Source organism: Macaca fascicularis, chromosome 9, assembly GCF_037993035.2.
Source record: "Macaca fascicularis isolate 582-1 chromosome 9, T2T-MFA8v1.1".
Classification (NCBI taxonomy): domain Eukaryota; kingdom Metazoa; phylum Chordata; class Mammalia; order Primates; family Cercopithecidae; genus Macaca; species Macaca fascicularis.
The window spans coordinates 59,146,062-59,172,651 of NC_088383.1; the positions used below are offsets into that span (position 1 = coordinate 59,146,062).

Here is a 26,590-nt window from a genome sequence, read left to right on the forward strand (position 1 = left end):
CCCTTGCCACAGTAAATCAATCCTTAATAGTAATATGTGAAGGAACTGCCTTGAAATACTTACATACAACATGTACATAGGCAGAAAACCCAACCCAACCACTCTTTTCCCCATGGAATTGATTAGTCTTTTCTCAGTCTTATTTTGCAATTTACATAGTCACCAAGCATTCTTCTAGTAAATTGAAAGAAATTAACTATAAATGGCCTAGGCTACACTTCCTGTAAGTTCAGTAATCTGATCTATGACACTGCAAATATCTTACCTGGTGTAAAAGCCTGAGCCACCAGTGGAAAACCTGGTTTGGGATTGAGGGTCTGAGGATATCCTGAGTCAGCCCCCAAACTGACAGGGAGGATAAAATGGGAAAAAATTTTCGCCTTCAGTGAGCCTATAAAAATTGCAAACACATGTAACAATCAGGAGCTGGATTAACTCTAACCGAATTAACTTAAAGAATGTTGTTGCAATGTGACATTTTGTTTTCTCTCTAGTAACTGGTATGAACCCTCTGTCTCCTTATTTAAATGTGGATCCGCGATACCTCGTGCAGGTAAGATTAAGATTTTACTAGTTTGGTGCATTATTTTACCATTTAAAAAAAAACGCCAAGTGCTATGCTGACTTGAACTATGACATGCACTTCTGGAGGCAGTAAGTTTCTGGTCTCCATTTACCCTTTTTTCCTCACAAACACTAGGAGCTTGGCCTGCATCTCTCTGAAATCAGTTAACTACCTTCAAAGGCTTATTTTTTTAAAACCAGAGCAGAATTAATTTTTGAAAGCACCCCAATAAAGTATTGGGGTACCTAATTACAAAGTGTGTGGGGTTTTTTTGTTGTTGTTGTTTGTTCATTTGTTTTGAGATGGAGTTTTGCTTTTGTCCTCCAGGCTAGAGTGCAGTAGCGCGATCTCTGCTCACTGCAACCTCAGCCTCCCAAATTCAGGCCATCCTCCTGCCTCAGCCACCCGAGTAGCTGGGACTACAGGTGCCCACCACAGTGCCTGGATAATTTTTGTATTTTCAATAGAGATGGGGTTTCCCCATGTTGGCCGGGCTCCCAAAGTGCTGGGATTATAGACAAAGTGTGTTTTAAAGCTCAGTTTACAATATCAGGGTTCTTTTGACTAAGCATCAAAAGTTCCAAAGAGTATCTTTTTAAATCCAAGATTTATTTCCTAATATATCTTGGATATATTAGGAAAGCAAGGTTGATTTAACACCTGAAAATTAATGTATTGTGCCATATCAATTTATAATAAAGCAATCAAGGAAAGAATATAGACCACATGCTCATCTCAGTAGATTCACAAAAATCATTTGACAACATCCAACACCCCCATTTATGATTATAAAAACAAACTAGGCTGGGCGCAGTGATTCACACCTGTAATCCCAGCACTTTGGGAAGTGAGGCGGGCGGATCACTTGAGGCCAGGAGTTTGAGACCAGCCTGGCCTACATAGTGAAACCCTGTTTCTACTAAAAATACAAAAATTAGCCAAGCGTGGTGGTGTCTACCTGTAATCCCAGCTGCTTTAGAGACTGAGGCACGAGAATCACTTGAACTCTGGAGACAAAACTTGCAGTGAGCTGAGATCACACCACTACACTCCAGCCTGGGCAACAGAGTGAGACCTTATCTCTAAATTAATAAATAAAACTAGACACAGAAGGGGCTTCAGCCTTATAAATGGCATCTAGAGAATATCCAAAGCTAACATAATTTAATAGTGAAAGACTGAATACCTTCTCCCTAAGATCAAGAACAAAGTAAGTATGTTTACTCTCATTTATATTCAGCATTGTCTGACCAGGGCAATTAGTCAAGAACATGAAATGACATTCAAGTTGAAAAAGAAGTTAAACTATCTGTTTACCAATGACATGATCTTATCTATAGAAAATCACAAGGGAAATCAGAAAAATCTATTAAAACTAATGATCGAGTTCAGCAAGTTGCAGAATACAAGTTCAATATACATAAATATGTTTCTAGACAGTCACAGTGAACACTACAAAAGTGAAATTACAAAAAACAGTTCATTACCAATAACGTTAAAAAGCAAATACTTAGAAATAAATGGACCAGGTGCAAAACATATTCTGAAAACTATAAAACATTATTGAAATTAAGTGGAAAGACACATGCTATGGTCCTGAAAATTTTAATATTAACATGACAGTACTCACCAAATTAACCAACAGATTTAGTGCAGTGCCTGTCAAAATCCCAGCTGGCTTTTTTTGCAGAAATTGACAAGCTTTTATCCTAAACTTCGTACGGAAATTCAGGGGACATTGAATGACCAATGACTTTGAGAAAATAAATTGGAGGACTTGAACTTGTCAATTTCAAAACTTTCTACAGAACCACATCATGATAGTAACATAAGAATAAATCCATAGATTAATGAAATACAGAGTCCAGAAGAAAGGCGTTGCTTTTCAACAAGGATGCCAAGATAAGTCAGGGGAGATGTTAGGACAACTGGAACCCATATGCATAAGAATGAAGTTGAACCCTAACCCTGCACCATATACAAAATGTTACCACCAAGTGAATTAAAGACTTAAATGTAAACTAAAGCTGTCAAACTCTTAGAAGAAATCATAGGCACAAGTAGTTGTGACTTTGGATTAGACAGTGATTTCTTGGATGTGACACCAAAAGCACAAGTGATAAAAAGAATGTTGACAGATTGTATTTAATCAAAATTTTAAAATTTTGTGATTCAGACAATACCAACAAGAATGGAGGCCGGGTGCAGTGGCTCACACCTGTAATGCCAGCACTTTGGGAGGCCGAGGCGGGTGGGTCAACTGAGGTCAGGAGTTGAGACCAGCCTGGTCAACATGGTGAAACCCCGTCTCTACTAAAAAATACAAAAATTAACCAGGCGCAGTGCTGGGCGCCTGTAATCCCAGCTACTTGGGAGGCTGAGGCAGGAGAATTACTTGAACCTGGGAGGCAGAGGTTGCAATGAGCCGAGATCACGCCACCACACTTTAGCCTGGGCAAGAGAGTGTAAGACTCTGCCTCAAAAAAAAAAAAAAAAAAAAAAAAGAATGGAAAAAGGCCTGGTGCAGTGGCTCACACCTATGATCCCAACACTTTTGAGAGGCTGTGGCGGGAGGATCACTTGAGCCCAAGAGTTTAAGACCTGCCTGGGCAACATAAGAAGATCCCATCTCTGCAAAAAAATCACAAAAATTAGCGGGGTGTGGTGGTGTGCACCTGTAGTCCCAGCTACTAGGGAGGCTAAGGTGGGAGGATCACTTGAGTCCAGCAGGTCAAGTCTCAGTGAGCGTAATCAAGCCACTTAACTCCAGCCTTGGTGACAGATGGAGACCTTGTCTCAAAAGGAAAAAAAAAAATTGGGAAAAGACAATCCACAGATTGAGAGAAAATATTTGTGTATTATGTATCTGATAAGGAATTTATATCTAGAATATTTAATTTTTTTAACTCTTAAAACATTAGTAAAAAATAATTACAAAATGGGCAAAGGATTTGATTAGACGTTTATGAAGATGTAGAGATGTCTAATAGTGACATGAAAGCTGATCAGTAACATTAATTAGAGAAATAAAACCACAATGAGATACCTCTTTACACCCATGGGGATCAGTACAATCAAAAAGAAAATAATACATATTGTTGAGGATGTAGGGAAATTGGGTTTCTGTACATTGCTGGTGGAAACGTAAAATGATACAGCTGCTTTTGGAAAAGTCTGGCAGTTTCTTAAAGTGTTAAAAATAGAGTTACCTTATGACTGACAATTTCACTTACGTATACTCCATACTCAAGAGAATTGAAAACCTCTGCGCACATAAGTTGTGAGCGAGTGTTCCTAGTAGCATTATTCATAATCAAAAAATGGAAACAAACCAAATGTTTATCCACTGATGAATGGATAAAAAAATGTGGCATATCCATACAATGGAATATTATTTGGCAATAAAGAAGTATTAAATTATGCTACAATATAAATGAACCTTTAAAACTTCCTAAATGAAAGAAGCCAGTCACAAGAGACCACATATTGTGTGGTTCCATTTATATGGAATGTCCAGAATAGGCAAATATATGGACAAGAAAGTAGATTAGTAGCTGCCAAGGGTTGGGAGTAAATGGGCAGTGACTGCTAATGGGTATGTGATTTTTTCGGGGGGTGATGAAGATGCTTTAAAATTGATTGTAGTCTTTGTTGCATGACTCTGAATATACTAAAAACCACTGAATTGTACACTCAGTAAGTGAATTATATGGTGCATGAGATACATATCAGTAACTCTGTTTTCTCTCTCTTTTTCCTAAAAGACAAAGTCTCACTCTGTCTCCCAGGCTGGAGTTGCAGCAGCAGCATCATAGCTCACTGTAACCTCAAGCATAGCTTACTGTAACCTCAAACTCCTAGGCTCAAGCAGTCCTTCCACCTCATCCTCCCAGGTAGCTAGGGCTGCAGGTGAACACCACCATGCCTGGCTAATTCTTTTTTTCACATTCTTTGTAGAGATGATGTGATCTGGCTTGTTTGCCCACGCTGGTCTCTAACTCCTGGCCTCAAGTGATCCTCCTGTCTTGGCCTCCCAAAGTGCTGGATTTACAGGCGTGAGCCACCATGCCTGGCTTTTTTATTATTATTATTTATTTAAGAGTTATGGTTAGAACCTTTTATTTCAGAGTTGAATCACTAACAGCATCTGACAGCGGCTGCATTTCTTGTTTGTGTTAAGTGTTCAAATTGAAGCAAGTTGATGATTTGGACCTTGCCAGTTTAAAGCTTCATTATTTTTGAAATGTTTTCAAATGTTATATTTTAACATTGGGTGTTCATTGATTTTTTTGCTTTAAAAGTGCCCCTTTGTCAATTTACTCAAAATTTCAAAACTAGTTACATGTATTTTGCTTTAATGTTGAATCTACACTTAGAGGTTGTACTCTAGATCTAGTTACAAATTCAGTATCATTGTGGCCCTGCATTGCTAGGTGGGGCTTATTAAGGTTAGACATAAAATAGTTAGTATCCCCGCAAAAAACTTGTGAATTCATTCTTCATCATGAACATTTATCTTCCATTGGAATTCTAGAGGGACTTCAGACTTTAAAAAAGTGTTTTGTAAACCTCATCTGTTATTGGAAATAATTAAGGAAACCTTACATTTAAAGATACCTTAATAGAAATTACATTTTATCAAACTTTTGTTTACACTTTTGAAGGTTAGAGACATCTTAAATAAAATAGTACCTTCAACTCACCATGTCGTGACTTTGGCAACAGCTTTTTTTTTTTTCTTGTTTAATAATAGACACAGGGTCTCACTATGTTGTCCAGGCTGGTCTTGAACTCCTGGGCTCAAGCAGTCCTCCCACCTTAGCCTCCCAAAGTGCTGGCATTACAAGCATGAGCCACTGTGCCTAACCAACTTTTATCTGATGCAGTACTGTAGTTTCTCTTACTAATGCTTTTGTATCATCGCTACTCTTAACATCCTCATTAATTGTATCAAGTAATAAATTTTTTTGTTAGCCCAGGTGAACATCTGGTACAAAAATAAGGAAAATTTAAATATTTTTGACATCCATATTGTTAAACACACAAAATTATAAATTAAAAATATTTTTTCTTTTTTTTCTTTTTCTCTAGCAAGTACATTGATACCCATTCTTGGATTTATCTTCTGTGTTAACAAACTCTGGTACTTAGGGGATTTTAGTAATACTAGCGTCCTGGAGTGTCAGCAGGACAGGTTTAACAGGAGCTTTTTAGTAAATCTTCCTTACATTCAACATATTAATATACTTCGATAACAACCTTGTTTGTGTGTTGGACATTTGCTTGCAACCCTTGTTATGTTTTTATTTTTCAGTTGCTGCTAGCAGGAGAATGAGTTGGTGACATGCAGTTGTGCTTGCTTGATAATGTTCATCACAGCCTTTTTTTTTTTTTAAGTTTTTTGTTTATTTCATTTATTTATTTATTTATTTATTTATTTTTTGGGGATAGAGTCTTGCTCTGTCACGCAGGCTGGAGTGCAGTGGCGTGATCTCGGCCTCCGCTCCCCGAATTCAAGCAGTTCTCCTCCCTCAGCCTCCCAAGTAGCTGGGACTACAGGTGCACACTGCCACACCCAGCTAATTTTTTGTGTTTTAGTAGACGGGGTTTCACTGTGTTGCCCAGGCTGACCTCAAACTCCTGAGCTCCGGCAGTCCACCCACCTCGGCCTCCCAAAGTGCTGAGATTACAGGTGGGAGGCACCACTCCTGGCCAAGTTTTCTGTTCTTCTTCTTTTTTTTTTTTTTTTTTTTTTGAGACGGAGTCTCGCTCTGTCACCCAGGCTGGAGTGCAGTGGCCGGATCTCAGCTCACTGCAAGCTCCGCCTCCCGGGTTCACGCCATTCTCCTGCCTCAGCCTCCCGAGTAGCTGGGACTACAGGCGCCTGCCACCTCGCCCGGCTAAGTTTTTGTATTTTTAGTAGAGACAGGGTTTCACTGTATTACCCAGGATGGTCTCGATCTCCTGACCTCGTGATCCGCCCGTCTCGGCCTCCCAAAGTGCTGGGATTACAGGCTTGAGCCACCGCGCCCGGCCGTTTTCTGTTCTTAATTAGTGATCTGTTTCTGGATTGAAGGATGTATATTTTTTTTTTCTTCTCAGGAACCATGGCCTGAGAATAAAGGATAATTAGTTACCGCATTGAATCTAGCATTTCAAAAAATTCAGACAAAAAGCACAGTTTAATACTAAGTCATTAATTTAAAAGTTGAAGTACCCAAAATTTATAAAACTCTATACAATTATACTATGACATGGGATCTATTCAGTTTTTATTATTGCCCAGCAGACCGTTCTTATGTGATGAGAGTGGATGTGCTTGTTTACTTTTGCAATTTTTGGTGAGGATGTGTACACATGCCGGAAAGAAAAAACCAAGGCAGAACCACAGTTTTCTGATCAGGAATACACTTTTCGGAATCAACGTTCAGTATTTGCCACAAGGATGTAGGAGAATGTTAATTGTCAGTGGTCTTTACTATGTTAAATGTAACACACTATGTGTCTTTTTGCCAAGAGTGTGACCTAGCCATTGGTGGCTTATTTTAACCATCTTTGCATGGAAAGCTTGCCAAAAATGAGTGTGTTTGTGTGTTTTTTTTTTTTAATCCAGCAAGGTGATAGAATTTTGTTTGTTTTTTCAAGTGTGTTTTTCATAAAGGTGTATTGACTCTTCAAAATTGGTAACCATATTTTGCTCTTAAGAGTGTCATTTCTCAATCTTAGTATTTTGGGTGACCTTCCAGGGGTTCATGCCACAGTTTGTGTATACAATTACTAGAAAGAGGGTCTGTAGCTTTCTAAGAGTATCAAAGGAATATATACTCCTTAAACAGATAAGAATTCTTAAAGGGGGTCATTTGCCCTTGCATAATTGATCCAAACTGTTGTACTTTATTAGTTTTTGCTCATTTTTTTGAACATTTGGCTTTATACATGGAAAGATGCACAATAAATAGCTGCTACAGAATGAAAGTTGTTTGCTTCTTCCAGACTGCTTGTCTATTCTATTCTTCTAATAGCTTTCAGTATTCCTTTCTCTAGAGCTGTCCTTTCTAAACTTAACTTTTGCACAAATCTATCAGATTTAAGTTATGAAGGAAACAGTCTTTAATGAGACTCCCTTCTGAGAACTGTGTTTCCTATTTCATTTCACTTTGATTTAGGTATTACTGTTGCAGAAAGTTTTATTTTTATTTAAGTATAGGTTTGAGTTAATTTAAGGTTTACTCTCTGTGAAAAACTACTTTGAAATGTTAAAAAAGATGACTTTACAAGATTTGTATCTTGAGGGACCCTCAGCTTGGTTTTCATTATTATCCTTTTAGGATACAGATGAGTTTATTTTACCTACTGGAGCTAATAAAACCCGGGGCAGATTTGAGCTGGCCTTCTTTACGATCGGAGGATGTTGCATGACAGGTGAGTGTTACATACTTTTTTCTCAAGTGTGCTCAGTTCAAGTAGTTGAGGGTGCTTAAAATCAAAAGCAGTTAGAATGTTGGTTTCAGGGTTTTTTTTTAATATTTACATTTGTCTTTTTCTATTAAATGAAAAAGAATCAGAAGTGTAGCTATGCAGTTTTGAGTTTCTTTGTTTGTTTTTTAATGTAAAGCTCTCTTATCTGGGTGAATTGTTATGATTTACCAGGGGCTGCGTTTGGGGCAATGAATGGTCTTCGGCTAGGATTGAAGGAAACCCAGAACATGGCCTGGTCCAAACCAAGAAATGTACAGTAAGTCTCATGTAACCATCTGATGTAGTGATACTTGAATATTAAGCTCTGTTTTGTTGGTTTGATGAGTACACCCTTGATATTATAGATGGTTAGCATAGTTATGTGATTTTTTGTCTTTGTTTTTTAATCCTACTCAAAAGCAACTAAGGAATCGGATTACTGACTCTAAGCTTTTAAAAAGGAGTGATTTTTTGAATCCGTGTCCCTCAGTCAGCTAGTGCTATGCCAGCCTGGCTTCTCAGCTGCACCTGTCACATTCTCCAACCCTGTGTGACATGCTTTTCAAACTGTTGAATTGCCGATGGGAATTTTGCATTGTTTGGGGGCATGCGGATCCATAGGAAATGGTAATGAAGACATAAACAGCTCATGAGCGTGATGGCTCAAGCTGCCATCATTTGACTTGAACTTCTTACTGTCTTGACTTTACGTTTCCGAAATGATGAGCCAGATAAATTTTAAATAAAACTTCTAGAATTAGAGTTAATTCCAAAAGGATAAGACACAGTTTTCTGTTAGAACTTGAAGTTGCAGAAAAGGGAAAGTACAGCTAAAAGGATTGGAAAGTATGTTTTCACCCTTCTTAAGAAGTAAACATGGCCAGTCCCTCCTGATATTCCTTAAACAATATGTTTAGTTTTGCCTATTTTTATGCTTCATATATGTTTCATAAGTATGTATTATTCGATGGCTACTGTTTTTGTTTTAGGATGCTTTAAACTCCATCTTCCTTTCATATTGTTCAGCCAGCAGATGGCACCAGATGTGCTAGAACTAGACCATGGGAAACTGGAACGCCTGTTACATTGTGGGGTTTTTTGAGAGACACAGCCTTGCTGTGTTGCCCAGGCTGGCGTGCAGTGCCGCTGTCACAGCTCACTGTAGCCTTGACCTCCTGGGCTCAAGTGATCCTCCCACCTCAGCCTCCCAAGTGACTGGGACTACAGGCACGTGCCACTGTACCCAGTTAATTTTTTAATTTTTTGTAGTGACGTGGTCTCACTGTGTTGCTCAGGCTGTTCTCAAACTCCTGAACTCAGGTGATCCTCCTGCCTCAGCCTTCCAGAGTACTGGGATTATAGACGTGAGCCACTGCGCCTAGCCCTGTTTTTTATATTCCTGTTAACTGTGTGGATCTCTGTCCATGCTTTGCTAGCCTAGATCCTTCAGTATTTTTATTACTTGTCCTTTGCTTCAATAATATTTTTAACTTTTTGTATTATGGGGAATTTTGAATATATAAAAGTAGACAAAAGACATAGCATAGTGAACACATGGACCATAACCCATCCTCAACCATGGCCAGTTCTATCCCATCTCCTTCTCCTCTCCCATCTTGTTTTGAGACAAAAATCCCAATATCATATTAAATACAAATTTGGAAGTAGATCTAGAAAAGACAACTTAATTCCTTTCTTAAAACGAGTTATTAAAATGCTTGTTAAAAATGAAAAAATAATGGCTGAACCAAAAATACGTTAGTAAATATGTAACATAATTAGAAACAATGTACTTCTGTTTGTAAACTTGACTGATTTTTTAAAACAACCTTTCAGAAGCAATACAAATTTTTGTTTCTGTAGAATATTAATTAAATGAGTTGTTTAATAATTAAACTGAATGAGTTCCCTCACTCTTTGTTACTGTATTTCCATAATTTCCAGCAGTAGTCAGCCATCTGGACAGAACCATTCCTGGAATGGTGTTACACTGCTGGGAGAGGAATGTCTTCTCTTCATCCGGTTGCCTCCATCACTGTTCTGGTGGTGTCTGGCACTGGTGCAAGGCAGGACTGTGCTTCCTTGAGCGTGTGCTGAGCATTCACCTTGGCTGCTTGGTTCTAGTCTGGGAGCAGACCCAGGGTGCTTTCCCCGTGTATCCCAGTTAGATGGCTGATTCCTTCTCTTTAATTCTACTTTATATTCTGTACTTTGATATTCTTTACTTTGATTCTCTTTAACATTCTAAGCATATGTTCCCCTTCCAAAAAGAACCTTTTAGAAGCTAGCTCATCATAGTTAACAGTGGCATTTTTTACATGGATTAGTTTCTGTAAACCTCTAAAATACATTCCAGGCTGTCATTCAAAGCCTTACATATATTTAATGTGTATTCATTATATTATACATTTAATAATAAGAGTTTTCCTCAGTTATTGCCCAAAGTCTTGAAAGTTTTAACCTAATTTTCACTTATGTAGAGTAAAAACTATCCTTACTGAAATCTGAGATATTAAGATATATTTTAGAATTTAAAAAATTTTGAGCCTTGGGTCTAGAAATGTTAAATAGCTATTATTATTGTTTTTAAAGGTTACTAGAGAAATAATGATTCTAAATACAGATTCTTTCTCTTTCTGCCCTGGTAGGATTTTGAATATGGTGACTAGGCAAGGGGCACTTTGGGCTAATACTCTAGGTTCTCTGGGTAAGTAGAGATCTCGTGTGATAAATTGTTAAAGAAAGAATGTACAAATATCATGAACAATTTAATCAGCCGATATTCTGGTCCTAGGATATGAGACAATTATGTTTAAATCCATTCCATTGCATAATATAGATACTACTTAGGGAAAGACCATGAACTAACTTATGAAATAATCTCAGGTGCTGATACCATTCTGAATACCATTTCTGAATTTTTAAAATCTTTTGAACACTGCACACTCTCCTTTCCAAGCACAGCACCCAATCATGTTTAAATGAAATCCAGATAATTTAGGTCCAAAGTAAAGAGCTTGGTATATTAGGCAAGGTTCAAGGTCCTGTAGTGATACAAGATACATTAATCCGGCCCTCTTGCTATCTTTTCTTAATAGCCTGTTCATTAGTCTGTTTACCTGAGTAGATTCCAGGCACCTAATTGCCAGAATTGGAATAGGTTCTTTGTAGATAATGAAAACGTTTGCAGTTCTAGGCAAAAGGTAATTTGGTAGTGCTTAATTAGAGCCTAATGCTTTCATACCGTATTGTTTATGAATGATTGATCACTTGGAATCTATCTCTTATGGCTTAGGTCCTGACATCCACAATTTTCATACTTTATGAACTTAGTTGGATCTCAATTTAAATTGTGGCAGATTAAGGAGGGGAAGACATAGAAAATTCATTGATACCATAGAAAAAATGTTTATTATGGCAGAGTAAGGTCCTACCTTGTCACAGAATTTGGAAGCAGTATATCTTCACACTATAAAGCCAGTTTTCACATTTTGGATCCTAAGAGATGGCTGCATTCATATGTTTCTGATGTCTGCATTCCTCCCACCCTACTACTGAGTCACCCCCCTCTGTTTCTTTTGATTACTTGTATACCTAGTCAGCCCAGCCATCCTTGTCTGCCTAGGACTTTCAGAGAAAAGTCCAAGAAATGTTCCAATAACCTCCGTCACCACCCCCCCCCCGCCCGCCCTGCAGTCCTGGACAAACTAGGATGACTGGTCACCGTCTGCATACCCATTGTGGTATGATCAATAACAGTGTTCTGCTCATGATCAGTTTCAGTTAAGTAAGCTGAAGAGGAAGATGAGCTTTCATAGATGTATAAAAATACTGCAGTAGAGGAGTTGTAAGGCTGAGCACGGTGTATTGTTGCAAGGGTCAAATGTAGCTATAATTTTGAGAAAGAGCTTAAAAGTTTAACATACTCATTCCAGATAGGAATCTGTAAGAGCATAGAAGGATGGCTTGGGGGAAGATACTTTAAAATGAAATGGTGCTAGTGTTATAATATGTGAGAATCAAACCTCACATTTTTTTTAAATCTATTTTTTCTTATACTAGAAATATGTGTGTGTGTCTTTAATCCAAAGTACAGAAATTATGGGTAGCATATAAATGAAAATTTTAAATATACTTCCTGAGACTTCCTAGTGGTACTTTCTAGAAATAGCTACTATTGATGTTTCTTCTGAGTTCTTCCAGCGTTTCTCTGCATAGCCAGTTAGTCATGTACCATGTGCACATGTCCTTACTTTACTTGTTAGTGAAAATGATTCTTCTGGTTTTTAAGTTACTGTATACCATTATATGAAAAGTCACTCTCTGAATCAGTTCAGATGGTACAAATGCTCTTGATGGGCATTTTATTTGTTGCCAGGTGTTTGCTATTAGAAACTGTACTAGTGATCATTCCATGTATATCTTTGGATAAATTTATCTAAATATAATTGCCGTACTGACTTTTGTGTTGAAAAAAACAGTTTTTCCTCTGCTCTCACACTATAACAGTCAACATAGGATATTTCTGTGACCAGTTATGTGGGAATATTTCCCCACATACCAAGTAATGTCTTTTGCAGTGGACACCGGCTGGGTGTCCTCCCATTTCAGTTCTGCCTGGAGATAGCATTAGATCAGCAGGTTGAGCACTCTGTCCCACAAAAATGAGCCCCACTTTGGATACTTCTGATACTGATTGCAAGCCCCAGGTTATTTTACCTGTGCTTCTGACCAACCAGCTTTGTCAGGGTTCCCACAACCCCCTCTTTGGGTTCAATTAATTTATCAGATTGGCTCACAGAACTCAAAGGAACACATACTTAACATTTGCCTAGTTATTATAAAGATTTTTTTTTTTTTTTTTTTTTTGAGAGAGGGTCTTGCTTTGTCACCCATGCTAGAGTGCAGTGGAGCTCACTGCAACCTAGACTTTCTGGGCTTAAGCAAGTCTCCTACCTCAGCCTTTCAAGGAGCTGGGACTACAGGCAACATGCACCACCATGCTAGGTAATTTTTTAAAAAAATTTTTTAGAGAAGGGGGTATCCCTATGTTGTTGCCCAGGCTGGTCTCAGACTCCTGGGCCCATGTGATCTTCCCACCTTGGCCTCCCAAAGTGCTGGGATTACAGAAACTTTGTGAGCCACCACACCTGGCTGGATATTTTTAAAGGATACAGATAAACAGCCCAGTCAAGGAATGCATAAGGTGAGGCCTGGATGGGCCCTGAGTGCAGGAGCTTTCATTTCACTGAAGTTGGGGTGCACTAGCCTCCTGACATGTGGGTGAGTTCTTTCTCGCTTTCCTGCAAGACCCACAAGTTCAGCTGTCTAGAAAGTCCTCCGACCCCATCCACTTGGGCCTCATGTGGAAAATTGATTGAATAGGCATGACTGAAGCATGGACAACCTTGTAGAACTGTGACTGGACAAAAAGGGCATGCTCTACTACTAACAGACTGGACGCAGAAACCCAGCAAGGCCTGTCTGCCCAGATTCTCCTTGGCCTTTCTGTGCAGCATTTCTTCTTCCTGGGTATGGGGTATGATCTCTTCTGAAATGGGGATCCTATGGCCTGCAATCAGACAAGGTAGGTCATAGAATTTCTTTATGACCAGTTCCAAGACAGAAAGGTGGGGAAAGATTGGAGTCCTGCTGTGAGGAGAAAAGGGAGCAGGTGAAAGGAGGACAGAATAAGGTCAGAGAGATACTCTGTTTTCTGAGGCTGCTTCTGAGGCCTGAAGTGCCCCAGTAATACAAAAAAGACCTTCACCTTTGTCCCTCTGAAGCTGTTCCAAAGCTGCTTCCAGAACCAAGGACAAATACTTTAATAAGTGATTGTTTTAGTCACTTAGGAAGGGCTATGGGAGTTATGAGCTAGGAACCATGGATGAAAAACCAATATATGTATATCATAATATCGCACTTTATCACTATTTTGTTGCTGAGCACTTCCATTTCCTCTTTAGCTTTGCTCTATAGTGCATTTGGTGTTATCATTGAGAAAACACGAGGTGCAGAAGATGACCTTAACACAGTAGCGGCTGGAACTATGACAGGCATGTTGTATAAATGTACAGGTGAGTACTGTTGAATGGAGAGCCATCTCTTAATACGCTTGAAGTGCACTTTTTAAAATTCATGGTTTTCAAGGAAACTACACTGTTGCAGTAAAATCTAGTGTTCTAACTTTATGGTTATTTTGGTTTGGTTTGGTTTTTAATTGTGGTAAAATAAACCTAAGATTTACCTTCTTAACCATTTTTTAAGCGTACAGTACGTTAGTATTACAGTCACATGATTGTATAGCCAATCTCAGGAACTTTTTCATCTTGCAAAACTGATACTCTATATCTATTAAGCCTCCTTCCAATTTACCACTCTCCTTAGCTCCTGATAATGTTACACTTTCTATCTCTGAATTGGCTGTTTTAGGCACCTCATATAAGTAGAATCATACAATATTTGTCCTTTTGTGATTGGCTTATTTTATGTAGCATAATATCCTCAAGGTTCGTCCATGTTGTTGCATGTGCCAGAATTCCCTTCCTTTTTAAAGCTAAATAATATTCATTCTGTGTATGTATGCCACGTTTTGCATGTGCATTCTTTTATCAAGGGATATTTGGGTTGCTTCTACCTTTTGGCTCTTGTGAATAATGCTGCTACGAATGTGGATGTACAAATACCTCTTCAAGATCCTTTTCTTTTTTTGGATATATATGAGAAGTGGGATTCTTGGATCATATGGTTTGTGGTGGTTTTTTGACATTAAGAAGATAAGATTCTTTTCTGTATTTTTCATTCATTTTAGTTTAGTTTTTTAAATCTTGGACAGACTAAGCAATAGAATATTCAGAATTGGTTTTGTTTTAAACAATAGTTTGACCTGTGTGACATCAGCATATTAAACTATCACAAGACACCCAAGGTCAAAGCCCAGGAATGACTTCCCTGTAAGTCAGTTTAGAGCATCTTATTCGTATGATCATCGTATGATCTACTGGGAGATCAACATGTTGCTGTCAAGGGTCATATAATTCTCTTCAGTGATAAATTTTTACTAGTTTAGAAGCATACATTCAAGTAATGCCTAATTTAGCTTTTTTATTATGTTGATACATCTTTGGCTACTTAATTTTTATTTTTACCAAAATAATCGACATACATGATTTTTTAAGTCAAGGTTTTTATCTTTTTAACATCTGAAAGATTTTAATGATGTGCGACAGTGTTCTTTATACGTCTCACCTTAATTCCCTTTTCCCAAAGGCAACTTTTAATTTTTTTTTTTTCTTTTGATATGGAGTCTCACTGTCACCCAGGCTGGAGTGCAGCAGCGTGATCTCAGCTCACTACAACCTCCACCTCCCAGAATCAAGCAATTCTCCCATCTCAGCCTCCTGAGTAGCTAGGACTACAGGCGTACGCCACCACATCTGGCTGATTTTTGTATTTTTAGTAGAGACAGGGTTTCACCATATTGGTCAGGCTGGTCTCAAACTCCTGACCTCAGGTGACCCACTCTCCTCCCTCCCAAGTGCTAGGATTACAGGTGTGAGCCACCATGCTTAGCTTATTTTAGTATTTTTTTAAAACAGAGTCACTCTTATCATCCAGGCTGGAGTGCAGTGGCACAATCAAGGGTCACTGTAGCCTTGACCTCCTGGGCTCAGGTGATCCTCCCATCTCAGCCTCCTGAGTAGCTGGGACTACAGGCACACACCTCCACACCTAGCTAATTTTTTTTTTCCAGAGATGGAGTCTCACTATGTTGCCCCGGCTGGTCTTGAACTCCTGGGCTCAAGCAATCATCCTGCCTCAGCCTCCCAAGGTGCTGGGATTGCAGATGTGAGCCACCATGCCCAGGCTGCTTTAATTCATTATTTTTTATTTTCATGTTTCTAAATAATATTATTGTCTTGATTTTTCTTGACTTTTCAATCTTACATATAGTCTGTTGACTTCCAAGAGGAAAGCTGTGTTAACTCCTTTAAGAACTGTACAAAATATGCTTTTTTTGTACAAATTGTACAAAATACCACCTTTTCTTTGAGGCCTTCTCTTAAACACTGTAGTACATACAGTTTTGCACATACATTTTAATTGTAGGATAAATTGCTAAAAATAAGTTACTTGAGCAAATTATCTGCATGCTTAAAACGTGAATGACTACTACCAAATGACCCTTCCAGTACTTGCTAATCTTTGCCAGTGTTGTCATCTACCATCACTTTTTTTTTTTTTTTTTTTTGAGACAGAGTTTCACTCTTGTTGCCGGGCTGGAATGCAGTGGCACGATCTAGGCTCACCACGACCTCTGCCTCCCGAATAGCTGGAATTACAGGCATGCACCACCATGCCCAGCTAATTTTTTGTGTTTTTAGTAGAGACAGGATTTCTCCATGTTGGTCAGGCTGATCTCGAACTCCCGACCTCAGGTGATCTGCCAGCCTCAGCCTCCCAAAGTGCTGGGATTACAGGCGTGAGCCATCGCGCCTGGCCTACCATCACTTTTTTTTTAAGGTAGGTAGTGAACTGTTTTAATGTTTTACTTTGCTTTTTCCTGGTTGCTTATGAGAATGAGCACCTTTTTTTTTGTTTAGTGGTTGGTGGCATACCCTTTCTCTATTTTTTATCATGTTGGTTTGATTGATTTGTTGGAACAGTTTATATATTATGGCAGTTAGCACTTTGCCAATTATATATTTTACATGAATTTTTACTTCCTGGAAAATTGTTGATGCCGGTAACAGAAATGTAGAAAGCATCCAGAGGTTCTTTTTGGTATGTGAAGTGTAATTCTCAAGGGCTGGTATTCAATTTAGACATTGATAAATAGAACCTCTTAACAATAACCTTAATGAGAGTTGCCTAATTTGTATATCCTTTTACCTTAAATGACTTTGTTTTTAAGCTGACTTTCTTATGGAAGGAAGACATAAGATTAACAGTTCAGGGTGTTTTGGAGAGGAAGGCATCACCCGTATCCTTTGGTTTCTGAGGACTTATTTCTGAGAATATGTGACAAGGCTGCTCTAAAATTCCTAAGCTTATTGATGATGGCAAAACTACAGCTGTTTCTTTTCCAATAGAGCACTGGTTATTATTGAATAGATTCTCATATGTCACAGGGAATCTAATAACATTTCACATTTTTGGAGAAAATTTATGTAATTCATTAAAGAAGCATTAGACCTGAATTAAAATCACATGAATATCAGAGGTCTACCTTTAAATTAGCCTTTTGGGGCCGGGCACAGTGGCTCACACCTGTAATCCCAACACTTGGGAGGCCAAGGTAGGTGGATCATCTGAGGTCAGGAGTTCAAGACCATCCTGGCAAACATGGTGAAACCCTGTCTCTGCTAAAACACAAAAATTAGCTGGGCATGATAGTGGGTGCCTGTAATCCCAGCTAGTTGGGAGGCCGCGAGAAGAGAATTGCTTGAACCCAGGAGGCAGAGGTTGCAGTGAGCAGACGTCGCGCCACTGCACTCCAGCCTGGGTGATAGAACGAGTCTCCGTCTCAAAATGAAATGACATGACATCATGAAATGAATAATTGAATGCGGGTGGTGCACTCCAGCCTGGCCGATACAGCAAGTCTCTGTCATGAAATGAAGTGATGAAATGAAATGAAATGATGAAACGAATAATTATATGCCAGGTTTGGTGGCGCACTCCAGCCTGGGTGACAGCGAATCTCCATCTTGAAATGAAATGAAGAAATAAATGAAATGAATACTGAAATGAAAAAATGAAATAAAATGAAGTGCTGGGTGTGGTGGCACACTCCAGCCTGGGCAATAGAGCAAGTCTCCGTCTTGAAATGAAATACGAAATGCCGGGTGAAATGAAATGAATAATGAAATGCCTAGTGTGGTGGTGCACTCCATCCTGGGTAATACAGTGAGTCTCTGTCTCGAAATGAAATGATATGACATGACATGACATGATGAGATGAAATAATGAAATGAATAATGAAATGCCGGGTGTGGTGGTGCACTCCAGCTTGGCTGATAGAGTGAGTCTTCATCTCGAAATGAAATGAAATGAAAAATGATGAAATGAAATAATGAAATGAATAATGAAATGCTGGGTACAGTGGCACACTCTAGCCTGGGCAATAGAGCAAGTCTCCATCTCAAAATGAAAAACGAAATGGTGAAATGAATAATGAAATGAAATGAAAAACTGAAATAGATGAAATAATGAAATGCTGGGTGCAGTGGTGCACTCCAGCCTGGGCGATAAGAGTGAGTCTCTGTCTCGAAATGAAATGAAATGGGATGAAATGAAATAATGAATAATGAAATGCCGGGTGAAATGAAATGAAGAAATATGAAATGAAATGAATAATGAAATGCTGGGTGTGGTGCTGCACTCCAGCCTGGGTGATAGACTCCATTTTGAAATGAAACGAAAGAAATGACATGATGAAGTAAATATGAAATGAAATATGAAATGCTGGGTGCGGTGGCTCATGCTTATAATCCTAGCACTTTGGGAGGCCAAGGCGGGTGGATCACCTGATGTCAGGAGTTCAAGATCAGCCTGGCCAACATGGTGAAACCCTGTCTCTACTAAAATACAAAAATTAGCCTGGCATGATGGCAGGTGCCTGTAATCCCAGCTACTTGGGAGGCTGAGAGGAGAATTGCTTGTACCCAGGAGGTAGAGGGTGCGGTGAGCAGAGATCACGCCACTGCACTCCAGCCTGGGCGATAGAACGAGTCTCCATCTCGAAATGACATGATGAAATGAAATAATGAAATTAATAATGAAATGTGGGTGGCACACTCCAGCCTGGGTGATAGAGCAAGTCTCTGTCATGAAATGAAATGAGAAATGAAATATGAAATGAATAATGAAATGCTGGGTGCACTCCAGCCTGGGTGATAGAGCAAGTCTACATCATGAAACTGAAAAATGAAATAGATGAAATGAAAAAATGAAATAATAAAATGAATAATGCTGGGTGTGGTGGTGCACTCCAGACTGGGCGATAGAGCAAGTCTCTGTCTTGAAATGAGATGAAATGAAGTGAGAAATGAAATGATGAAATGAAATACGAAATGCCAGGTGAAATGAAATGAAATGAATAATGAAATGCCAGGTGTGGTGGCGCATTCCAGGGATGAAGAGCGAGTCTTCATCTCGAAATGAAACTAAATGAAATGATGAAATGAGTAATGAAATGCTGGGTGAAATGAAATAAAATAATGAATAATGAAATGCCAGATGCAGTGGCACACTCCACCCTGGGAAATAGAGCGGAGCGAGTCTCTGTCTCGAAATGAAATAACGTGACATGACATGGCATGATGAAATAATGAAATGCCAGGTGTGGTGGTGCACTCCCAACTTGGGCGATAGAGTGAGTCTTCATCTCTAAGTGAAATGAAATGATGAAATGAAATGAATAATGAAATGCCAGGTGTGGTGGTGCACTCCCAACTTGGGCGATAGAGTGAGTCTTCATCTCTAAGTGAAATGAAATGATGAAATGAAATGAATAATGAAATGCCAGGTGCAGTGGTGCACTTCAGCTTGAGCAGTAGAGCAAGTCTGTATCTCGAAATGAATTGAAATGAAATAAATGAATAATGAAATGCCAGGTATGGTGGTGCACTCCAGCCTGGGCAATTGAGCGAGCTTCCATCTCGAAATGAAATGAAATGAAGTGAAGAAATGAAATAATGAAATGAATAATGAAATGCTGGATGCAATGAAATGAAATGAAGAAATAATGAAATGAATAATGAAATGCCAGGTGTGGTGGCACACTCCAGCCTGGGTGATAGAGTGAGTCTCCATCTTGAAATGAAATGAAATGAAATATGAAATGCTGGGTGTGGTGGCTCACATCTGTAATCCTAGCACTTTGGGAGGCCGAGGCGGGTGGATCACCTGAGGTCAGGAGTTCAAGACCAACCTGGACAACATGATGAAACCCCATCTCTACTAAAATACAAAAATTGGCCGGGCATGATGGTGGGTGCCTGTACTCCCAGTTACTTGGGAGGCTGAGAGAGGAGAGTCACTTGAACCCAGGAGACGGTGGTTGCCGTGAGCCGAGATTGCGCCACTGCACTCCAACCTGGGCAGCTGAGCAAGACTCCGTCTCGAAAAAAAAATAAAAATAAAGGAATAAAATAAATAAGCCTGTTTGATCTGACAGCTGCTAGTTTTTTCCTCATGATCTTTCTCTTAAAATAGCTCTGTACCTACTGTGTTGAGCCTTTTTTTTTTTTTTTTTTTTTTGACAAGGTCTCAGACTAGAGTATAGTGGTGTGATCATGGCTCACTGCTACCTCTGCCTCCTGGGTTCAAGTGATGTGCCCATCTCAGCCTCCCAAGATGCTAGGACTACAGGCACACGCCACCATGCCTGGCTAATTTTTTTGTGTTTTTTTTGTAGAGACGGAGTTTCACCATGGTGCCCAGGCTAGTCTCAAACTCCTGAGCTCAAGCGATCCACCCCGCCTTGGCCTCCCAAGTATTGGGATTAGAGGTGTGAACCACTGTGCCCAGCCCTCTCTTTTTAAAAATGTCTGTATTTGAAGAGTACATTGGGAGTTGGAAATAGTTTAGGTCAGCAGGGATTAGCCATTCCCTGAATGTAAACTTCTTCACTCGTGCTATACTTAGAGTGCCTAAGGTCATTTCCAAATCCATGAATCTGGAAGTTGAAGTTGTATTTGTATTCCCACAACACAAAATGTATGTCTGTGCCCTGTCTTCTTGGGTCTGTTTTTAACCAGAAATTAATAAGACATTGGTTTGCCTTTGTTAGAGTGATTTCAGTGTTTCGAGTTATTAAGACAGGAAGTGTGAGCCCATGTTGGAATTCTGGGTCAGCAGATTATTTACCTCTTCCACAATTGCAATGGAAATTGAAATCTATTTGTCACGTGACAGAATTAATGAGTATTCTTTTTTGCTTTTTCTCTTCTGAGCCAAGAGCTTTCTTTTCATAATTTATGTTGGAGGTGTTCCAGACTATGTTATGTTACTACTGCAAGAAGGTCCTTGCCACAGAAAGTTAAGACTGTCATTTCTTTTGATAATATCAAATATTCAGCCTTTTCCTCTGTCTTAAGAATGCATATAATATGCCTTAAATTAGATGCTAACTCAGTACATTCTTACATTCAGGGCTGCCCTTAAGGAGATACCATAGTGGCTTCCCTTATGTAAGAAAATGGAGTAGAGGGGGCTGAGCTGGAGCTTCCATGCCTATCTGTTGGGCTAGAAACACTTCCCACTCAACTCCAGCCATTTGCCACTCTGCATAGTGAGTGTACTTCATTTATTCAGAAGAAGCTGGGATCCCAGATTTTTATGTGAAATCTTCTGTTTTTAAAATATTTGATCATTTTCAACATAATTTGGCCCAACAAAACTGTTGCTGGCTTGATGCTGCCCTTGTGCTGCCAGTTGAAGTTTAACATTTGCCTAACCCTAAAGACTTTCAAAGTGAAATTATTTTTAGGTTCTTAACAAGGTTTTTCTATGCCAAGGTAAAGTTTTCAAGGGCATATGAGGTATTTACTGTCTCACTCAGAGTTCTGTTTAAGTGAGCACATGGGCATGCTTGTTGGAGAAAGTGTTGTGAGCTCTTATGGATAAAGTTTGAAATGCAACCTATTTTCAATTAAAAAAAAAAGCCTCTTACTCTCAGATATCTCAGGAAAAGTTAAATTTTACAATCCTTTTAAGACTTAAGACTTTTAGGTCTGTGAAGTAAAAATGCTACCTGATATTTGTGGTGGATGAATTACTGAAAAACAGAATTCCTCAGTGAATCAGGTGTCTGATGAATAATAAACCAACCTAACAAAAAACTGCCTTTCAGAGGGAAGAATATAGAACGTGTAGTTAATTAAGCTATTTAAAACAGAAATGTTAGGCCTGGCACGGTGGCTCACGCCTGTAATCCCAGCACTTTGGGAGGCCAAGGTGGGCAGATCACGAGGTCGGGAGATTGAGACCATCCTGGCTAACACAGTGAAACCCCATCTCTACTGAAAATACAAAAAAGTTATCCGTGCGTGGTGGTGGGCACCTGTAGTCCCAACTACTAGGGAGGCTGAGACAGGAGAATGGCATGAACCCAGCAGGCGAGGCTTGCAGTGAGCTGAGATCGCACCACTGCACTCTAGCCTGGGCAACAGAGCGAGACTCCGTCTCCAAAAAAAAAAAAAAAAAAGAAATGTTATGAAAAATTTGGAAATATTTGTCACTAGCTGTATGACCTTTTGAAAAAGGTCCACTTAATACTGTGCTCATCTATACAATTAGGGTATGATGATTATCAATTTACAGGATTGTGATGCATTTTAAATGAAACAAGTTCCATTAAGTGCTTATTGCTGAAGGTATAATTCAGTGAATGTTCGTTCCTTAGAGCAGAATTTGGTATTTTATTTTCACCTAAGCCATTTTGGTTCAGTTCTTAAGGTTTTTTATTTTTTTAAGTTGAATGGTGTTTAGTGTGCCCATGTTCATAACAGCATATTATTCACAAGAGCCATACAGGCTAGGTGTGGTGGCTCATGTCTGTAATCCCAGCACTTTGGGAGGTCAATGTGGGCAGATTGTTTGAGTCCAGGAGTGCAAGGGCAATATGGGGAAACCCTGTCTATACAAAATATTAGCCGGACTTGGTGGTGGGCACCTGTAGTCTCAGTTACTGGGAAGGCTGAGATGGGAGAATCACCTGAGCCCAGGAGGTCAAGGCTGCAGTGAGCCTTGACTGTGCCACTGCACTCTAGCCTGAGTGACAGAGTGAGACCCTGTGTCAAAAAAAAAAAAAAAAGATAGCCTCTAAGTGGCCAAGGCAGGCAGATGGGCAGATTGCTTGAGCCCAGGAGTTGGAGACTATCCTGGACAACATAGCTACTGAAAACAAAAAATGAGCTAAGCATGGTGGTACATGCTACTCCCGAGGCTGAGGTGGGAAGATCACTTGAGCTTGGGGAGATGAAGGCTGCATTGAGCGATGATCACGCCATTGCACTCCAGCCTGGGTGACAGGAGCAAGACCCTGTCTCAAAGAAGAAAAATGTGGTATATACATAAAATAGAAATTATTCTGCCTTCAAAAGAAGGAAATTCTGACAGATGGTGAGACATAGATGAACACTGGGCACATTATGCTAAATAAGCCATCTACAAAAAAATACTGTGTGATTCAGCTGGGCGCAGTGGCTCAAGCCTGTAATCCCAGCACTTTGGGAGGCCGAGGCGGGTGGATCAGCAGGTCAGGAGATCGAGACTATCCTGGCTAACATGGTGAAACCCCGTCTCTACTAAAAATACAAAAAAAAAAAAAACTAGCCGGGCGTGGTAGCGGGCGCCTGTAGTCCCAGCTACTTGGGAGGCTGAGGCGGGAGAATGGCGTGAACCCCGGGGGGCGGAGCTTGCAGTGAGCCGAGATCGCGCCACTGCACTCCAGCCTGGGAGACACAGTGAGACTCCGTCTCAAAAAAAAAAAAAAATACTGTGTGATTCTACTAATGTGAGGTCCTTAGAATAGTCAGATTCATACAGATAAAATGTAGAATGGAAGATGGCTGGGATGGGGTGTAGTTATTGTTAAATGGGCAAAGAGTTTCAGTTTTGCAAGATGAAAAGAGTCCTCTGAAGATAGATGTTGGTGTTATGCCCAGACCGTTTATTCCCCGAAGAAGACCACCAGAGTCCAGAGTCAAAGCTAAGCAGCAAGGATCTTTATTACAGGTTCGAACCTGGAACTCTCACTCGCTCGCGAAACGAGACGGGCAGGAGAGCTCCATCACTGAGCTCTGAGCAGTGTTATATAGTCTAAGAAAAGTGGGCATAGAGTTATTATACAAATCAGATATATGATTGGCTAGTGTTTGAACAAGGCGATTTGGCTAACTATGATTGGTTCCCGCCATTTCTGATATTTTGGTTCAACCTTTGAGGCGGGGGAGCAGGTTTATGGCAGCAAGAGTTTATCTTACTTAAACATGTCTTGTGACCTTGGCTCAGAACTTACAAAATCTCTGGTACGTGCAGAAAAACAGGTACTCACAGAACTTATGAAATCTCTGGTATGTGCAAAACAAAATCTCTGGTACGTGCAGAAAAACAGGTACTCACAGAACTTATGAAATCTCTGGTATGTGCAAAGATTAGAGAGCAGAACAAAGGGTGTAGCGGGGGGGCGGGTACACATCTATCTTTGTGTCCTTTCATTGGTACACCGAGCACCGTGGCTCACGCCTGTAGTCTCAACACTTTGGGAGGCTGAGGCGGGAGGATTACTTGAGCCCAGGAATTCAAGACCAGCTTAGATAACATAGGGAGACCTCATCTCTACAGAAAATAAAAAATTTATCCCGGCATGAGGGTGCATACTTGTAGTCCTACCTACTTAGGAGGCCGTTGTGGGAGGATCACTTGAGCTCAGAAGGTCTAGGCTGCAGTGAGCCTTTACCACGCCACTGCACTCCAGCCTGGGCGACAGCAAGACCTTGTCTCAAAAGAAAAAATAAAGGAAAAGTAGATGTTGTTAGCACAGCGGTGTGAATGTACTTAATGCCTCTGAAATGTACACTTAAAAATGGTTAAGGTGGTAAATTTTATGTTACATGTATTGTACCATAATTCTTAAAAAAGTTTTTTTAAAATTTTAAGACTGCTAAACAGTCCCCAACAGTGGTATTTAGTAGTCATGTTAGTATGTAGGTAATACTGTTCCTCTAGAGCAGGAGCCATCAACTCTTGCTGGCCAGCTGCCTGTTTATTTGCTGTGTGAAGGCTAAGAATGTGTTTTACAGTTTCACATTTTTTAGTTACATTTTAAATAGTTATATAAATAAATACCTACATAACAATAGCCTTTGACCCTCAAAGTCTAAAATGTTTACTATGTGGCCCTTTTAAGAAAGATATATGCTAATCTGTGCTTTAAAGTCATTGTCATTTGAATGCATTAGTTCTGCCACTCACCAGTCCTGTATCCCACAAACAAGGCACTTAAATATTCTGGGCCTCATTTTCTCATGTATAAAAGAGGTGGTGCTTGCCTATCACTTTGGAAGAACTACATAAGGATCCCAAAATACGGGAGGTAAAACTGAAACACAAGTCATATTTGCTTTGCTTTATAGAGATTGACCATTGGCCTTATTTGGTTACTCTGTTCAAAGCAAGTACCTTTGCTTGTCAACCTCCTGTGCTTAGTTGTGTAGAGTTGTTTGAGTAAAGAAACCCTAAGAGACCCATAAACTTGCAAACAGATCAACCAATTGGGAAACCCTGGAATTAATGGAAACAGTTACAATTAGAACATGGCTGGTATGTGGTAAAAGGCCACCCTTGAGTAAAGATTAGCTATGTGTTAAGTACAAACACCAATGTTTAGTGTGTCTTCTTGTTAGAGATGATTTTTTTTCTCTTTGGCTTTTAAGAAGTAACTTCATTGATTTGAACTAAGTTTTTGATTCATTTGGCAAGAAAATAGAAAGCTTTTGGGGGAGTAAAATATTTAGTATGTTACTGGTGTCCCAAATACCTTTTTTTTTTTTTTTTTTTTTTTTGGAGACAGTGTCTTCCTGTATTGCCTAGGCTAGAGGCTAGAGTACAGTGATGCGATCTTTGCTCACCGCAACCTCCACCCACCAGGTTCAAGCGGTTCTTTTGCTTCAGCCTCCCACATAGGTGGGATTATAGGTGCCCGCCACCATGGCCGACTAATTTTTGTATACTTAATAGAGATGGGGTTTCACCATGTTGGCCAGGCTGGTCTTGAACTCCTGACCTCAAGTGATACGCCCACCTTGGCCTTCCAAAGTGCTGTGATTACAGGCGTGAGCCACCATGCCAGGCCTTTTTAAAATTTGTTTTATTTTTATTGTTTGAGACCAGGTCTGGCTTTGTTGCCCAGGCTGAAGTACAGTGGCACGATCTTGGCTCACTGCAACCTCTACCTCCTAGGCTCAAGCAATCCTCTCACCTCAGCCTCCCAAATATCTGGGCCTGCAGATGCATGCCACCACGCCTAGCTAATTCTTTACATTTTTTGTAGAGATGGGGTTTCACCATGTTGTCCACGTTGGTCTTGAACTCCTGGGCTCAAGCAGTCCGCCCACCTTGGCTTTCCAAAGTGCTGGGATTACAAGTGTGAGCCACTGCATCCGGCCCCCAAGTGTCTTAAAGCCTTATAGATCCCATTGTCACTATGTTACCCCTAGTGCGTATGCCAAAGAGGATTCCCAGGGAAGCTTGTTATTTGATAGCTGAGAACTAATGTGAGAATCATTCCATAATGGCCAAGTAGATACCATGTTCTTAGAATGCACAAAGCAAAGAACCAGCTAGAAGCAGTGGTTTTGCAGCTCTTTCCAAAGCCCATGGACTGACTTCACAGTCTTGTGGATTATTGACTGTAGGTTCAGGGGAGTTAATCTGAAGTTGAATATGTGGTCATAGGAAATAATGTCTGCAAAAGTATTGTGTTTTCAACTACCGGCCTGTCATCATTTTTCCACTGACAAACAGCGGTAAGGGCACCTTGGCTATTGCTTGGTTTTA

The 26,590-nt window shown here is 39.8% G+C and overlaps 1 protein-coding gene, 2 long non-coding RNA genes and 1 other non-coding gene across 4 annotated transcripts in view; all 4 read left to right on the forward strand.

The window, feature by feature from the left end:
- Positions 1-26,590, forward strand: part of LOC102143204 (mitochondrial import inner membrane translocase subunit Tim23) — a 31,798-nt gene that overhangs the window by 2,443 nt on the left and 2,765 nt on the right. The window contains exons 2-6 of the mRNA XM_005565127.5: positions 495-553; positions 7,894-7,987; positions 8,216-8,300; positions 10,672-10,730; positions 13,990-14,100. Coding sequence (XP_005565184.1) covers positions 495-553; positions 7,894-7,987; positions 8,216-8,300; positions 10,672-10,730; positions 13,990-14,100 — 408 coding nt within the window. The remainder of the gene's footprint in view (positions 1-494; positions 554-7,893; positions 7,988-8,215; positions 8,301-10,671; positions 10,731-13,989; positions 14,101-26,590) is intronic.
- Positions 9,963-10,163, forward strand: LOC123566987 (small nucleolar RNA SNORA74). Its single transcript, XR_006689699.1, has one exon. It is a non-coding gene; the product is annotated as a small nucleolar RNA SNORA74 (small nucleolar RNA).
- Positions 17,345-19,762, forward strand: LOC141407674 (uncharacterized). Its single transcript, XR_012417732.1, has 2 exons — positions 17,345-19,367; positions 19,461-19,762. It is a non-coding gene; the product is annotated as an uncharacterized lncRNA (long non-coding RNA).
- Positions 23,977-24,281, forward strand: LOC135965094 (uncharacterized). Its single transcript, XR_010577961.2, has 2 exons — positions 23,977-24,078; positions 24,147-24,281. It is a non-coding gene; the product is annotated as an uncharacterized lncRNA (long non-coding RNA).